General features: G+C 42.0%; 1 protein-coding gene across 2 annotated transcripts; it reads right to left on the minus strand.

Moving 5' to 3' along the window:
• Nucleotides 1–1,486: 1,486 nt before the first annotated feature.
• LOC116995931 (protein FAM118A-like) lies at nucleotides 1,487–13,189 on the minus strand. Of its 2 annotated transcripts, none has more exons than XM_033059047.1 (8): nucleotides 12,995–13,189; nucleotides 10,014–10,069; nucleotides 8,549–8,801; nucleotides 7,340–7,561; nucleotides 6,608–6,736; nucleotides 5,548–5,833; nucleotides 3,098–3,130; nucleotides 1,487–1,713 (listed from the first exon to the last, which is right to left on the minus strand). In XM_033059047.1, the coding sequence occupies exons 2-8, from the start codon at nucleotides 10,061–10,063 to the stop codon at nucleotides 1,613–1,615; spliced, it is 1,074 nt and encodes a 357-aa protein (XP_032914938.1). In that variant the 5' UTR covers nucleotides 10,064–10,069; nucleotides 12,995–13,189; the 3' UTR covers nucleotides 1,487–1,612. The 2 variants fall into 2 exon arrangements, with proteins under 2 accessions (XP_032914938.1, XP_032914937.1); XM_033059046.1 differs by lacking the exon at nucleotides 12,995–13,189 and adding an exon at nucleotides 12,058–12,259.
• Nucleotides 13,190–17,986: the final 4,797 nt, after the last annotated feature.

The following is a 17,986-nucleotide window of genomic DNA, read 5'->3' on the forward strand; positions in this document are numbered from 1 at the left end:
TGAGACAGGAGGCTGCTCGACAAGGTACAGTGCAGCACTATCTCTAAGGGAAGAATCACCAGTGCTGGGTGGGTATAGCTGATCCTTACCGAGAGAGGGATGGGATTTCCTATTGTCACCCAACTTCAAGCACATAAGGAGTTGCATGAATTTAGGGTTAAAATAGTGGTAGTAACCAGGGTGATAAATACCTCAATGCAAGTGATGGATTTTGCTTCAGCTTGAAGCAACAGGTGAAGTGTTCTGAGCTGATCATCAGGATCCGCAAGAGCCTGACTCATCAGTTTACAAAGCAGCCCATTCATTCTGACTGCAAAAGCTTATGTTAGAGGATGATCTCACAGATAGTCCTCTATGTGATGCTAAAAGACAATTTTCAGGAGTTGTATTGGTGTAAATACACCCTTTAAGAGGAACAGGGTGGCTGTGGGCTGCCTGAAGGCCTGCAGGAGCACCTAACAGTGCACCTTGCTGAAGCTTTTTGTCCCAGGGAACTGCAGGAGGTGGTTGGTTGACAAGGGAATAAAGACCTATCCAACCATAGTTCAGAGAAAAAGCTCACCTACCAGACCCATTCCTTGCCCTTCCTGTAAAACTCCAATACAATGTGACCTGCTCTCAGAATGCACAACAGAAATAATCCTTAGGAAATGGCCCCAGGAAAACCTGATAGGAGTAATCCTTCAGCCCTGCCAGGTGTCTGCCCTGGCCATGCTCTCCTGCAGATACACAGGTGAGAGCCAGCTGACTGGAAAACTACACGTGTGTACCAGTGCTGGCAGCTGCAGTGGGAATTCTGTCTTGCTGCCAAGATTATGTAGGTGGAGGAAATAGCAGGTACTGCTGTGCCTCACCTTCACCCTTGGAGCAGTTCAACCAAAGGCAAACTTAAACTAGGAATTACCTGCAGATGGATCCCTTTGATACTGACTGGGTTTCATTCCACTGCAAGACTGTTACATGCTGTCCAAGGCAGCACAGTAGCAGTATTTAAAACATTTCCACAGGAACCCACTGCAGAGAGGTCAGGGAGAGGCCTGCCCTGTAGTCTGTCCTTGCAGCTGCAGCACTCTTCCAGTGTTTTCTCCCCAGGTGATCTTGGGCCTTACCAGAAAAGGAACAAACAAATCTTCATGTCAAAAGTGGAAAGCAGCTGGGTCATTTTGCTCTGGGTTCCATAAATGTGGAACAGCACTGTTCTGCAGGACTTGGGGTTCAGGGATTAAAGCCTGCAAGACCCCTGAAGAATCCAGAATTCAGCTGTTGGGAGAACTGAAACCCCTCTCTTTCAAAAGGCAGGTGTGCCAAGAGCCACTTCTTACAGATTCAAAGGTTGTGTGGCTTCTCATAAATGCAAAGAGAAGTTGCATCTGCTTCTGTCTAACCCTGCAGGTCCTGCCTGAGTGCTCTGGCAGTGCCAGGGGAGTGACTCATTTGACTCTCAAGCTTTACACATGACACATTTATGGGTTTAGAAAAGAGAAAGTATGTATGTACAATTTTATTCCACTTAAAATCATGGAAATACCAGCTCAAAACTTTCCATGCAGCAGATGTAAAACACCTACTGTTAAAAAGCTTCTGGGGTGGGCCTTGGGTGCTTGGGGCTTTTTCATTCTAGAGTGGGTATATCATCTGGCTGCTTGATCCTCTTAGGAGAATCAGTGCTGCTTTCTCCTAACTTCCTTTTAGCACAGTCCACACATGAAGTTCCTGGGGTGAGAGAGGGGAAAAAAACATTAATTAACACAAGCTCCATCCATGCACTTGGTGTACTTTATCTTGCTAGCTGGTGCTTATAATAAAAACACAACTCTGGTCTCATGAGGTTCTCATATTTGGATTAGGAATTACATGTAAAGGCCTGGGCTCAAGCTCTCCCCCAAAACTCATCTCTTCTACTGACACAAAAAACAGGGACCCAGCTCAGGATTCAACTGCCTTTTGCCCAAGCTAATTTAACACCTGTGGAGGGATCCCTTATTCAGACACCCCAGCTTGAGCTGCAGGGTTGAAATACGTTACTCTAGTGGTCCCAAACTGAACCATTCCTGAAGTCTGCAACAAAAATTCTTGGTGTGAGCTGCTGTTGGAAGTACATAACCAATGTAAATAGAGAGTAACATGAATGGAATAATAATTCCTTCAAAACCAGACCATTCACTTGGATTTTGTGGGGTATGCACAGTAATCCTCTTGGGTTTTTTGCATGGTCTGTATTCTGAACTATAAGTAAACAGGTGCTAAAACTACCTAAAGATGGTGCTAACAAGTTAGTAAAGATTGTTAGGAGGGATATTAAAAAGTACTGGAATAAATTGTACCCAAGGTTTTGGTTTCTCTTCCACCCAACTGTACTTCACTGAAAATGAGATTTATGAACTCAGTTGAGAGGAAGGTAAGTATAAAATCCCATTGGAATTAAAAAACTAATCTCAGGCTTTACACCTGCACACAAGTGTCCTGGAGCTTGTGTATTTTTTTATTTGGAAAGAGCAGGGCTTTCACATCCTGCACTGCCAAAGACCCTTACATGCAGTACCAGATGGTGTTTCTGTACAACTGTGATGTTGGCTGCAGCAGCACAGATCTCTCAGGAGTGGCATCTTTTAAAGTTGGTTTGCTGTATTTTTTCCATCAATTAGAATGTATTATTACTCGGGTGATTCACAGAAATACCACAAAGCAACCTGAACAGCTCAGCTGAAAAATCATCTTCAGTACCACACCCTTGAGATTCATTATTCCTGACCCCCTTAAGGAAGGCCTTTGGAACAGAAACCTGTATTTGGAAATCTAAGCCTAATATCTTACATGCTAACATCAGTAAAAGCTCCAGAAAATGTATATGAGAAGTTACTAACATGCACCAGAGTACTTGAGGTAATACTATCATTTGTCATTTGACAGACCTGGAAAGGCCATCAGTTACCTGCTGCTAGGCAGAAAGAAAACCAGACAGTATAAAAGGAGCATTCAGCAAACTTCCAGAGCTAAATCAGAGCTCTGGACACTAATTACTTTGGAAAGAAGAGGGGCATTTTTCTGGTATTGGTAGGATTATGGAACTTTCTGTGAAAACAAAAACATCACTTACCCAACAGCGTTGTGCTGTCCACCCGATCAGCATCTAGAGAAGTGTAAGAGACATCAGCAACACACATGAGCATCCAGGAAGTTTTTACATTTCTGTGCACCATCCCAAAACAGCAAGCTTGTACTTAGAATCTCAGAATAGTCTGGGTCGGAAGAGATGTTAAAGCTCATCCACTTGCACCCATCCTGCCATGGGCAGGGACACCTTCCACTATCCCGTGTTGCTCTAACCCCCATCCAGCTTGGCAGGAGGATGGGGCAGCCACAGCTTCTGGGCAACCTGTGCCAGGGTCCCACTATTCTGATCATACAAACATGTCCTCTTTAATCTAAATCTATGCAGCCATTTGTCCTTGTCCTATCCCTATGTGCCCTTGTCCAAAAGTCCCTCTCCAGCTCTGTGGGAGCCCCCTTAAGCACTCTTAGGCTGCTGTTAAGATCTCCCCAGAGCCTTCTTTTCTCCAGGCTGAACACCCTAAGTTCCAAAAGCCTGTTTCCAAAGCAGAGGTACTCCAGTCCCTGATAATCGTTACTGCTCACCTCTGGACCCACTTCCAGCAGCTCCATGTCCTGATGTGCAGCTCTGGGGTGGGGTCTCACCTGAGCAGGGCAGAGGAGCAGAATCCTCCCCTCCCCAGCTGCCCACGTTGGGGTCTCAGCCCAGCACAAGGGAATCTCTGGGATGGGGCCTGTCCAGGTCTCAGCCCCAAGTCACCGCCCCCCCCCCCCCCGCCCCGAGTTGCTCCATCTGCTCATCCCCATCCTGGATTTGTGCTTGCAATTGCCCTGACCCAGCTGCAGAACCTTGGCCTTGCTGAACTTGGTGATTGCACATCTCTCCAGCCTATCCAGGTCTCTCTGGATGTGACCCCTTCCCTAAAACCACAGCTCTCAGCTTGCTGTTATCTGCTGAGGACACACATGAGCTCACAGTCTTCATACCCATCAAAGCCATTACATGGTCCTGGTCCTAACACAGATTCCTGGAGGACACAGCTTCCATCAGTTTCCATCCACACACAAAACCATTGACCACAGCCCTGAGTGTGACCATCCAGCCCATTTTTTTACCCACATCCCTCAAGTCTTCCTTTTTTCCCTTTTTAATAAAAAGTGGGGGTTATGTTTCCTCTTTTCCAGTCAGTGGGAACTTCCCTAGTTGACACATTTTTTTTCAAATATTACAGCTAAGCAAATCCATTATGGTTTAGCAGATTGAGAATTCCACCAGGACATGATTACTCCAGCCAAGGCTACTACCAACCCTGACCTCAGGTCCAGCTGAGCCTGTCCTCTGTTGTGCTTTCCATCACCTCTGCTAGGAAGTGTTCCTCAAGTGATTCCTGGACTCCTTGCAGTTTGCTGTGTTCCCTTTCCAGTGAGTGTCCAGGGACCTGTAGTCCCCAGTGTGCATCAGGCTTATTTTAGTTTTGCATTTCTCATTTCCTTAATATAACCCTTTTAACAAACCCTCCCTGCTCCATTTTAGAAGAGAGTTTGTAAATAGGCACCAAAAATCAAACCCTGACAGTCTTGATGAACAGAGCAGTTCTGCACACCTGAAAATAGTTTTGCTTGGGATCTTGACTTGTAAATAATGAGACTTGTAATAATGAGATAATGAGATTTCAAATCTGAGTGAGGTCCCTCCTCTTGCAAGTCTGATGCAAATCAGACTGCAGCCAAACTTCCTCAAATCTCAGTTGTGTGACAAATATTTTTTTCTAACCTTAATGGAAAGAAAAACATAATGCAGTCTAATTGGAATATTCATCAAATCACAAAAACCAAGATATTAATTTGGGCATACATTTCAGGAAAAGGTTCCTGCTATGCAGCACCTGGGAATAATTTTGGAAAAAACAGTTAAACAGTTTCACTGAACTTATAAATAAAAGAGCTGTCAAGTAGCAATGCTTCCCAAGGTCATTTAGTTATTTTCCCCTGTGCTCTGGATAAACCAAAACAGAACTGTCCTTGTTTGGAAAACATTAAAGAAATCTCCTTCCTTAGACATACAGCTGTTTCTCTTCATTCTCTTTGTACCTCTTAGTGTACTAAGCCAAACGCTTACTGGATGCACTGATTTAATTTCCCATTCTATGCTCAGATATTGTGGCTCAACCAGCTTATCCCACCAGTTAATCCCTTCAGTTCTTAGTCTCTTTTCCTGACAAGTCAAATTTCTGATAATGTAATACTCAAGCTGAAGTAGTTCCCATTATAAATATATGTTAAGTAAACATCTTTACCAAATACTAACAAAGAGACAAATCTGGAATTCAGGATGAAATTTGCAAGAATCCACAGACCTCCAAAATCCAGAGATTTCAAAAAAACCATCTAGTTACAGTTTGGCCACATGTTCCAACTCTACAAAGCTGCACATGAGTGCCTCGATCAGCTACCTAGTATTTGCTCCAGATTGTGCTGTTGAAGAGGCTACATTACCTGGACTTCTCTGTTTGCAGATTTGAGCAGTCAGATCCTGGACATACTCTGGGAATTGTTGGAAGCAGTCCCCATAGGACACCACTTTTATTCCATGCAGCAGCATATCTGCCTGGAGCTTAAAAAATTGGTCTTCGTTTTCTTTAAGTACCAACATGTAATGTTCTAGATCCACTTTGTTCTTTACTGTGTAAAGAAAAAGAGCTTGGAATATCTGGTCACGCAGAGTCTCTCCACAACCCAAAAACAAAAAAGACTTGGTTCGGTACAAGTTCTGAAGAACCTCCTGTGAAGGAACAGAAACAAAGAGACACATTTATTTCAGCAGACAGAAGCCAAGAACTTTTAAAATACATCAGCAAGAAAAGGACTAGCAGAGCAGAACCTCACTAGTGACCTGAAAAAAGTAAATGGTTTAGAACCAGGCCAAACTGACATTTCATAACCACTGTTCCTACACATACACACACACAAAAAAGGCAAAATTATAATGCAAATATAATTTTGTTGGAACAAGATGATCTTTAAGGCCCCTTCCAACCCAAGCCATTCCATGGAATTTCAATAGGCATGTAAGTGTTGCCAGCAAGGGAATTTAAATGGAATTAGGGTGACAGAATATTGTGATCCTGTTAGGTCAATCTCTGAATAAGGAAAATTAATATTCTTGACCAAACGTTTCACTTCCTATGACAGCTAAGACAACATTAAGTCCAGGATCCAGAGCTAGTACCAGTTTAAACCCCTAAGAAACCTAGCAGTCATATGATGATGAATCCTTGTCCTGTTGTCCAGTATTCTGAGGCTCCTGTTCTTTCCAAGGATAAATACAAACTCTGCTGTCCAGCTGAGGGATTTGGTTGTGATTTACCCAGCCACAGTACCCAAGGGCACAGACCACCCTTGCAACAGAGCCACCTTTCGGAATAATTCTGAATAATCCCTCTGGTCTCCAAGTATTTCATTTATATGATCCCACAGAGCCTTAGGTATCTTGTGGCAAGGATTACAAGAAAACTGTTTGGCAAAACATAGTCAAAATCTTAAAAATCACACAAACCATGACTTCAGGATCTTGAGTAACATCTTTATATCCCGAGGGATCAAGCACCATTCCACAGGGATCTGTATATAAGCCGTGAATATGAAGAACTCCGTATTTTACATGGCCCCTTGCCCACTGAAGAACCTAAAGCACATCATGGAAGATACATCCTTTTGTTATAATATGCCACATTCACCATGAATCTGCAAAACTATACAGCTAAACTGACTTATAAGCCACTCAAAGCAGAAACAAGTCCTTTTGAACTTTCCTACAGCAAGAGATTGCAATTGCTAATTACACAGCTTGCTTTAATCACAACAAAAAGGTGACAGCTGATACTGCAGCTGTCTCTGGCTTTTTGGGTTAAACAGCCAGTGAACCAAGAAGTAACTTCTAGGAGCACTGACAGAAAAGGTGTGAACAGCAAATTAACTACCAGCCAGATGAAATTCTATTTGGAATTTTAACAATGACTTTATGTAAGTTAAACAATTTGTGGGTTTTTCCCAGTAAATGGCAGGGAACTGGTTAACAAATGTGTCACATGAAATTCTCCTTGGTAACTCTTACCAGATTATTCAGAATAAAGAGATACTTAAAAGAAACATCTGGGCATCTGCTGTAGCTTATAGACATGCTTTAACAATTAACAACTTTTAGTCTTGACTCTTTAAACAGGAAAACATCTTTCAGTGCAGCTTATGTCATATATTAAGTCTAATAATTTTACTGCTCTCATCATACCTTATCCTTATCTTTAAGGTCTAAAGATTCCATAGGTTTACCCTGTTGCTGACCAAATATTTCAAGCAAATTATCATAGTTTGTAGTCAGAACCATTGTGCCTCTCTCCATGAGCCTCAGGATGGATTGCAGGACCACAGGGTTCTGAATGTGTTGTTCTAAATTATCAAACACCTCCATTAAGCAGTCCTGGAAGAAGTTGGGCTTCGTGTCCCCGGTACGCTGAGGAAAGAGGAGAGGAACAGTCCATCAGGCTCTGTTACAACTGCCTCCCACAGGAATCCATGCCATCTGGCTACTTAATGCCAAAGCATTCCTGTGAAAGAGGACACACCAACACACAACAGCACACCAACCAAAACCACACAAAGCAAATCTCAATTTGTTCCAGTGCTCTTGCCTCTTTTTAGTGTAGCTCCAAACAATTGTCTGGGTTTCTCAAGAGAGCTTGTAATACAAGCTCAGTAAAACAACACTATAATTAGCTCACCCTGTATTCAGACATATTATTATTTTATCAGTATTAAGCCATTCAGTATATCCTGGATATCCCTGGGATATACTATTGGGGGATTGGGGGGGGGTGGGGGTGCAGGGTGGGAGGTGGGGAGAGGGTTCTGTTTTTTCATTCCTGGAATGAAAACTTTATTAATGATTAAATCTGCTATGAACACATGCAGACTTATTGTCACACTGGGCCTGTTGAGAGCCTACACTTAGCACTGTCTGTCACCCAGATTATTTCAGCTAGAAGGAAGACTTGACAAAGGTCATAACAGTTTGAAAACCTCTGGAAATTGGAATCTGAGACTGGGCATGCATGGGCTGTTCTCAGGGAAGTGTGAGCTGCACCAGGGATTCACAATGCGTGGCCAAAGGTCACCAGTAGGCTCAAGGCCTACCTGTACTTTCAGGGTCTCTAGAAATTCCTTTTTCACTTCTCAGAAACATTACAGCAAATATTTAATAGTCAGGACTCTTGTTTGCATTAATTCTGAGGAATGGTAACTTAATACTAAAACTCAGGGATTTTTTTAGTCTCCCCAAAACCTACAATGTGCTGTATGATTACTCACAAAAATATTTTAACTAGAAAATATTCAACTTTTGGAAGTAGTGCTTCCTTATAATAGAACAAAAGTTCTGTTATACAGAACTAGTAAATACATACTAGGTGTAGAAACTAACAGAGGTTATAAACATACTTACTGGTGACATCTTCCTGATGAGATCATGTGCAACCACAAGCAGGTCTCTCTCTTTGGTTACTTTCCTACGGAATTCAGCAACATCCCCCGGGTGCAGCACCTCCAGCTGCTCAGCAGCTCCAAGGACAGCCTCGATGCAGCTTCTCCAGGAACAGAGTGCAGGGATTCCTGGGGCTACTGCAGCACTCACCCCCGTCCCAATTACCAGGAGAAGGTCCCGAGGCTGCTTTCTTATGAGACTTTTTAAGAATTTTCTTGAATACAGAAAACAAAAGTGTTCATTGTTCATGGTGTGTTTCCTGGCTTGCCTGAAGAGCTCAGGGACTGACTCCAGAGTTCACCTGAGCCATTCAAGCTTCTGCAAAACACCAACCCACCAGCAGGAGCAGAGTTCTCCATTCCTACACAAGGAATGAGATGGGCAGCCACAAGAAGCTCATGGCCTCTCCCAAACCAACAATAACCTTGAAGCCTTTTTGCCACTTCAGACAAATAAATGTGCATGGTCAATGCCAGCCAAAAACACGGCAACAATTTTAAATCACTATTATCTCTGAGACCCAAATTGACAACTGCCAATTTCCAGGCCAGTAAGCAAGCCAATCACCATTTCCAATGAAATATTGAAAGAAGTAGACAAAAGATTGTCCAGTGACTGAACTAAAACGTGTGACAGAAAGGAAGTAGAACTATGTCAAAGGGACAAGTCACAGTATTCCAACAAAACAAACTTTTGGGTTTTTTTCTGGGAAACAGTGAAATATTTTATTCTCATTTATGACCACTGTAGGATATGTGAACATAGCAGTCATGCTGGTTCAGATCAAGGGTTCATCCAACTCACTATTTAGACATTACTACCCACAGATCCCTCTCAGAGATGTGTTGGTGTTACATCCATAGTCTCTGCACAAACCAGCACAGGGAACTGTGCGAAAAACCTGTCTTTCATGATTACTCAGCAAAGAAGTGAAAATGCATATAAACCATACAGCAAAATCCCTTCTGTACAAACAATGATTTCAGTAGTACAGAAACTCAGAACTCCCCTGACTTTCCAAACTACTGTTACAGATTTTCAGTTACCGGTAACATGGTAATAAAGATTATTAACACCTCTTATTTCCCAATCACCTGAATCTATCTAGGTCAAACTATAACGTTCAACTTGAAAAGCAATAAACACATAGGTATGGCTGCCAGCTAGTGCCTACAAATGAAATGTGTTTGATGACCCCATTCCTTCCTGCTACATTTAGCCCAAATTGTTTCCTCCATTATTTATTCCTCATAAACAACTTGAGTGAGCATGAAGTACTTGTGTCAGTGAAGAAACTAGCTTCTGGGATAATTTCAAGTTTTCAGGCATGATGTTGATCCTGTATTCAATATTCAGTAGTTTATTCCCATTATGGTTTCAGATTTGCATTGAGAGACAGTTTTGTATCAACTCTAATACAAGTTACCTGAATTTCTGCTCACTTCTAGTTGTGGCCCCTTCTGGTGAATCCATCATTGAGCCCTGCATAAAACAAAAAGCAAAATAGTTCTTAATCCTTCTGCCTTAGAAAAAGCCCAAACCAAAATCAGATTTATTACTGCTGGCTTTTTTCTCTTTATTCCTACCAACTATTTTAATACCAAGTTTCCATGTGTCACATCCCAGTCAAGCAAGGCTCTGTTAGAAACAAACCTGCCAAAAGACAAGTGTGTAAATTCAGCACAGCTCCAGTTAAGCTACCAAATGCCATAGGACTGAGATAACACAGATGTTCATGCAACTAAAAAATACTTGTGTCTAAATTCAAGATTAAATTTATAATACCCACTAAAATTACAAGTAATTTCAAGTCAATGAATGAGTTCCTTGATTTTTTTTTTTTTTTCCCACCAATTTATTCAATCCAGTTTGGGGAAACCACACTTCTACAAGACATCCTGCTCACAAGAAGTCCTCTGAGAGCCACTTGGCCAGACTGCATGGTATGACAGATTTTATCTGAAATACTTGCTGAGGAAAACATAACTGTATCATCTATTATGTCTTATGTCTGAAGTGCAAGTAAGATTCCATTTTGGCAGGAGAACTGGCTACGGGATCATCACTTAGAAATCCCCAAGTTTCATTACATGGGTTCATTTTTTTATAAGAATGTATCTGTTGTTTGGCTTTGAGACGCAGTTTTTGGTGGTGGTGATGGCAAACTCCAGTCCCTAATCCCTCAAATAAACATTGTGCCAAACCTTAGGGCTCCTAAGGTAGTTGCCAGCTCTTGCCTTCATGTGCTGAAAGCTAATTTGGAAACAAGAGGCTCCAAGTTTGGAGATTATTTGACTAACAAAAAACCCCAAAGCAAACAAAAAAACCAAAACCAACCAAACAGCCAACCAAAAGCAAACTACCCCAATCCCCCACAAAAAACCTAAAAAACCAAAATTTAAAAACTCACAAAAAACCCCCAACTAACCAACTTCAACCCAACAAAAAAAAGCCGAAACAACTCCCCCAAAAACAAACAAACAAACCCAAAAAAACCCCCAACCAAAACCACAGATGTCTTCAGCAAATGCACTCAGCGTGTCTTTTAAGGTGGAAAAAGTATTTCCTTGTTGTAACATTCATTTTCTCTGTACTCCCTTCCCTGACCCACAGTATCCCATGGAGGTGCCCCACTGTGATCATTAGCACATCCAAAAATGTAATCCAGGACAATATACTTCTAGGGCAAAGCACTTCAAAATCACACAGAACCATCAAGGCTGGCAGAAACATTCCAGGTCATCAAGGCCACCACCCCAGCATCAGCATAATCACCATAAAACCATGCTCCCAGGTGCCACAAGACTCCTTCACACATGGGAACAGTGAGTGCACAATACAAAAACAACACAGGAAGGAAGAGCAACTCACTTTTGTGGGAAAGATAGTTCTTATCTTGCCCCATTCAAGAAAGCTTTATTCATTACAACTCCCCAAATTTAATAAAAGCATCTCACCATGGGCTGCTGCCAATACCAGCATTTCAGACCTTGCTGTTCCCTTTTAGCTCCTGAAGTTGCTTTCTGGAAGGCCCGGCTGTGCAAGGAAGTGGGAGCAATGTTCCCCCAGTCCTCACAGAGAAACAGCTGCCATAAAATGATGCCTTGGCTTTTAGCTTTTACATTTTTCAGATTCTCTGGTGCCTGGTATGTAACTCTGAAACTTCCTATCAGGTGTTAGTGAGTTCTCTTCCCAGAGTAGTTAGACACAACAATCCCTTCCTAGCTAGAGAATGAAGGACACCCAGCACCCAAAAAGTATAAACAATTGCGAAGGGAAGTGGGTAAGCCAGTGGGTTGAGACTTCATAACCTGTGGCTGTGGTTGGATAATTAACCCAAACATACAGATGAACCAAAACTTATAGAACTGTAAAAACTCGTGACCAGGATCCATCCTGGGTGTCAGCCCCAGCCAGGCTCTTGTGCTGCCCAAGGTGAATCCTTTTAGGGCCTTTCAATAAATACCTACTTTATTCTTTCTTTTGCTCTGTCTAGTCTCTATTCCAGGTCAGCCTCTCTAGGATGGAGGTCAAATCTCCCGGTGGTCCGGAGCTGCTCCGGACATCGCAGCTGCTTTTCCACAAGGAAACACTGAAAACAGCATTTCCACAAGGTTTCCTCACGGCAGGCTGGAAGCGGGAGCCCGCTGTGCTCCAGGGATGCCTGACAGCCGGGATGGGAGCTGGCTCCTTACTCCCAACACAACGAGGGGACATCGGGATAACTTTTAATCTCACATCTTTCCTGCTCGACGCACTCCGTTTGTATCAGTGGAATAAGAGTTCTGTTCACCGACTGAAAACTCCAGGTCACCGGGCTGACACGACGAAGCGAGTGTTTCCAGGCACTTTTCTATCTGAAAACAGCCTAACACGTTCAACGCAGAGGCAGCCGCGGGAAGGAACGCCCCGTGCTGAGCCCGCCCATTTCCTCTGGGAAACAGCAGGGGCGGCACCGCTGCTCCCGCCGGCCCCAATTCCCTGACGGCTTCCGGGAGTGACCGGATGAGCCCCGCCGCCCAGCCCTCCCTCCGCCCGGAAACAGCACCCCGCCGCCAAGGTTCCGCGCCGCTCCGAAATGCAGATCCCGATTAAAATCTGCTCCCAAACCCCCCGCGGGTGTCGGCGGGGAGGCGAGCGGATCTGTCCCGTAGGTTGCGGTCCGGGAACGGGCATGGGACCGGCCGCGGCTCCCTAAAAACACCCCTGAGAGGCAAGAGTTCCCAGCTGCGGGTCTGTGTGAAATCCAGCAGCCAGCCCTCAGTTACAGGAGAAAGGGAACTGGGTAACCCGCACATTAAGCAGTTTGTACTCTGAAAACGTGCTGGTCATAGAGGTGTGGGAGATCGAAAATGCTGCAGTGAGGAGAAGGCAAAACAAAACAAAACAAAAAGACGGCCGCGTTACCTTGGACGGCTCTAGTGGCGGCACGGCGGGGCTGGCGGGGGTGGCCGGGGCATCATGAGGCGGACGGCGTGACAGTGTGACAGCAGGTGACACGGCCAGCTGGGCACGGACACCTGCGAGCAGAGCAGAGCAGCGCTGCACACAGCTGCTTCTCTCCAGCGAGTCACACCGCCAACACCCACAGCGCCTCCTCCCCTTCCAACCCTTCCCTCCTTTTTTTTTCTTCTTTTTTTTTTTTTTTTTTTTTTAAATGCTTTTCATATCTTAAAGCCGAAGTATCAAAAACTGCCAGGTCTCACCTCCCTTTGAAGCGCCTTGCTTTAATCCTGGTAGTTGGGTGGGTAAGGGCTGTAATTGTGCCAATGGAGGGTGTTACACACCTGTACCCCCAAGTTCCAGTCGCAAAACTGTGTTGAAAATGCACAATTCTCCAATTTAAATTCCATAACTGGAGTTTTCAAAATTAAGTGCAGAAGGAATTCTCTGCTGTGAGGCTGATAAGGCTCTGGCACAGGTTGCCCAGAGAAGCTGTGGTTGCCCCATCCCTTGAAGTGTCCAAGGACAGGGCTTGGAGCAACCTGGGATATTGGAAGGTATCCATGGCAGAGAGTGGAACAAGATGAGCTTTAAAGTTCATTCCAATCCTTACCAGTCTGTGATTTTATTATTCTACTCATGGTACCATTTTATAGACTTTTGAAGACCTGAAGTATTTCTTGGCATAAGCTTCCCCCTTTCCTTTGTTTCTCTCATCAGCCATTTCTATTGTTTTTGGGTACAGTCAGGACATACAGGTTTTGTGTGTCCATGTGATAGATTTGACCATTCTGTTACATTCACGAAATGCCAGAGTTATATTGATATTCTGTAATAGTTTTAGGAAGAATTTTGCTAATTATACCCAAGTTTGAAGATGACACATAAGCACAGTTTTTACTCCATATCCAGTGTTTTGGCAAGAACAGTTGTATTGGCCACTGTGAAATCACTGACTTTCAGCCTGTGTAAGAACACTGTGTCCTTGTGACCTGTCTGTGTTACAGTCCCTAGACACCACTCCTTGCTTTGTTATTAGTCTTATTTACTATAGTGCAACCTCTGGAAAGGCTTGACAAATATTTGAAGAATTGTTTTCCTAGGAAAAGGTAGATGGAGGGTAGAATCAATGAGAACAGGGAAGGAGAAGGAAGAATGCAAGTAGCCTCACCTGAAAACTGACACATGATTGATTTGGGGAAACTCTGCAGTATTTCCAGCTCTTTGCTTTCCACCCTTCACTGCTGCCAGTCAAGCAGCAAGGAATTTCAACGTGCTGATATTGAGAGTTCTGTAAACCTGAAGATCAAAGACACTGTATTTTAAAAGAACTATGTGATATTCTTCTCTCTAAACCCAGCAACTATGTATGAAATCCAGTTTGGAATGCTATTTGACACTGTATTGTACTAACGCTGGAATGTATTACTAAAGAATTTCTTGCCTATCTTAGAATATTTTTTCAGCTGTAGATAGGAATTACAAAGACTTGCAAAATATTTGCCTGAGCTTGTGACTCAATGTCTGGCCCATCCTGTATATTTACAAAGCCTAATATTCTTTATTTCACATTCATTTAAAAAGAAATGTGAGAGGAAATTTTTGTGAAGAAAGGCCTTTGAAAGCATTTCCATTTTTCAGTCTGAATCAATTAATCTGGTGTTATTATCTTTTCCTGTAAGCCATGCTTCTTTCATATCCTTAAACTACACTATTATTTTAAAACCCCAAGAGTAGTCACAACTACAGTACATTTTATAAGCTCTGGATTCCTCTGCAAGGAGTTGAGAAGTTACTAAGGACAAAGAATACCAATACTTTCCAACCAAACACAGTACAAAATTAACTACACAAAGTAAAATCAAAAGGAGGCTTAGATACTTTTCCAAATGTACACTAAGAAGTAACAATGTGTTATTATCCATTAAACTTCCATGTTATTATTTTAAAATGTGAACAAATAAATATGACGGTGACAGGCCAACACCATTATGAGAAAACTGGCAGAAAGTTCAGGAGCAAAAGTCACAGTGAAAAAAGATTTTTGAAGTGAGTTGAAACCCATGAACTTTGACAAATGAAGGACTTTCTTTCAAGAAGCAGCAAAGAAAGGCAATCAAGGATGTCTGAGAGGTAAAACACACTTAAAGGAAGTAACTACACCAGTTCAATGCTTGATTCAACCTCAGATTTATCTCTCATAGTAAATCTGTTTGTCCAAGTGTACTAAACAACACATTAAGCCAGTTGCTCATTTGGAGGTTTGTTGCCAACTTTTGAAATAACACTTGAAAGGATGTAATCAGGCTGAGCAATGCAGCTGGTTGGTTTTGGCTGCAAGAAGCAATGCATCTGATTATTCAGCTGTGGTTCTATGAACTGAGATGTAATGTTGATTACATTACATGTTTGGCATCTTGCTCTTTGAGAAGTTATGATAAAGTAAATCCAAGCCTACATTATGCCAGAACTTGCTGGTTTGAAAGAAACCAAGCAAAACTCACAATGAAAGCTTATTGAACTTGCTAAAAGGTGTCTTTAAACAAACTTGTGCCTTAATTTTTTCCATAGCAGGAAGCCAATCTGCCCCTGTTGATTGAGATAAAATACCTTGCACAATGGAACTGCCAGTTCCTCCCCGTTAGGGGATTACTCTTTTCTAACTTAGAGCTGGCTGGATTTTACTAGTTTGTCATCTTGGTAAACAGAATAGTTTATAAAATACTGTGAAGAAGAAAGATGCTTTCAGAAATTCAAAGTATGTTTTCAAAAGCCAGAGTCGGTTCACTTAGAGTTTACCCATCATTGAATGTAAAGATTAATTTTCAAAGATAACCTTTGTCTTGTTTGTATGCCCTGCAGAGTGACATGATCTGTGAAGTACCCCTGGATGTAACTGCAGCTATATTTATAAAGCTGCCAAGCACCAACAATGTCTCCTAACAGCCAACTCTCACCTAACAGGGTGTAATTACCATCAGGTTTTGTGTTACTTCGCACCTGCCTCTCTCACACCTGCCTTTTATTAGCAACATTGAAAGTATGATCATTTCAGTACAGTCACATGCAAAAACTTGCATATTAAAAGGGTAAATGAGAGGGAAAATGAACTCTGTTAACTGTCCTCTTTCTGACCTTGACTTTGGTTTGAACTTGTTTATAAGAAAGTCTGAATACATGAGTTTGCTTTGCAAAACTAAGGAGTGTAACTAAATGGGGGTATCCTTTGATTAAAGAGTTTGTATTGTGCATTTTTCTGACAAAAAACCCAAACAACACAACAACAACAAAACAACAAAGAAGCTCTGTCACAAGGTTATTATCTATTCTGAACAGTAGCAATGTGTGCAGCAGTGGGAAAGGGAGGAAAACTACAAAGAAGGTAAAAGGAAATAAAATATTTTGAAGCCTGGATGGAATGGATGTAAACCAAATGTACTACTGTAAAGAATGGGGAGAGAGAAAGCCAGACAGGAAGCTGCAAATGCTAAAATTCTGCTTGAAAAAGTTGCTGTTGTTAAAGAACTTAACTAGCTCAGGGAAATGAGCCTTGGGAATATTATTGTATGAACTTGCTGGTGAACTGGCAAAAAGCTCTTTTCTGATTGTCAAAAAATCAGAGATTAAACATGTTGGCCAAAATAATTTCATAAATCATATCTGTATAAATGAGGAACAAAAGTAGAGCTGTTACTCTGCTCTGTTAGAACAGATCAGCTATGGTATTAAATAAAAAGGTGGGTTTTTTCCTGCTTGGTGAGTTTTTTGGTGCAATGGCTACTTCTTCTACCCAGGCATGAATTTAACAAGCTTAAAGCATGGCTATAGGTCATCAGACTGAGAGCTCATATGGATGGGAACTGGATTTATGGAGCAAGTTATCAACTCCAATATTGACTCATATTGCAATATGGCTCTCTCCAGAATTCCCCATTCGTGATAAGAAACAATAAAAGTAAATTAGATTTATTCTACTAATGCAATCTTGATTACAGAAAATGCTAGTGAGTTTGTGGGTGGCTTTTTAAAAATCAGCTTTCTAATAGAGTGCTGCCTCCTCCTGCTGCATCCCTTACAGTGACTCATAGCAGCTGAGATGAAACTAAGTGAAAAAACAAACGACTATGCGCTGTGTTCTGGGTGGAAAATTTCCTTTGGAGAAAATTCAGATACCTATAGGTAGTTTCACCTGAGAGTTAGTCCTGATTTTTGTGGAAAGATAGGATTTAAGTAAAAAGGTTTGACTAAGAGGAATTTCCCAAGGCTAGTTGTTCCTTTTCACTCAGTTCCTCCTCACCTGTTAGCTGGTACAAATACAAGCACTGCACAGCACAGGATGGCAGAGTCAAAAGAATTCTTGTGCAGGTTTAGAAAGAATCCCTTGGATTTACAAATCCACTTGTACATTTAGCTGTATTGTTAAACAACAAGGAACTGAGTTTAATACAGCAGTCACTGGTTGATTTAAATGATTCTGAATGAGAGCATTTATGTAAATATACTCAAGAGTAATATAAAAAAGATAATTTATTATAAGTTACTGAATGTGAGTGAGAATAAATGGTTTATCTAGAGGCTGAAGAACACAGACTGTCTTGGAGAAATCTACTGCAAGGTTTCTTTGTTAATGTAAGCAAATTTAAGTAACTCAATTGCAAAAGGTTTACAAGAACATTACTGTGAGTTCCAGCTCAGACACTAAGAAGACAGGAACTATAAAAGTCAGCATTATCTATTCATCCCTGATTTGCCTCACCACGGATTTACACCGTGATATGACTTTATAGGAACACATATTTCTTTCTCCCATCCTACTGCTTTGTCTTTTAGTACACAGGATGGATGTTACTTGCTTTAAAAAAATCTCATTATTGTGAAATGCACGATTTATGTGCTTAATATAGTGCATATTCTCTAAACCGTTGCTGGAGATGAAGCTACTTATTTATTTGCAAT

The sequence above is a fragment of the Catharus ustulatus genome, chromosome 4 (assembly GCF_009819885.2).
Source record: "Catharus ustulatus isolate bCatUst1 chromosome 4, bCatUst1.pri.v2, whole genome shotgun sequence".
NCBI lineage: Eukaryota > Metazoa > Chordata > Aves > Passeriformes > Turdidae > Catharus > Catharus ustulatus.

What these genes read in the sequence shown, in the direction of transcription:
- LOC116995931 (XM_033059047.1), bottom strand. Translation starts at nt 10,063, where the DNA reads ATGATGGATTCACCAGAAGGGGCCACAACTAGAAGTGAGCAGAAATTC. An exon ending in AGAAGTGAGCAGAAATTCAG is followed by an intron (nt 8,802 to 10,013) that starts GTAACTTGTATT and finishes TCTGTATTCAAG; the next exon opens with AAAATTCTTAAAAAGTCTCA. An exon ending in CTCAAGATCCTGAAGTCATG is followed by an intron (nt 5,834 to 6,607) that starts GTTTGTGTGATT and finishes GTTCCTTCACAG; the next exon opens with GAGGTTCTTCAGAACTTGTA.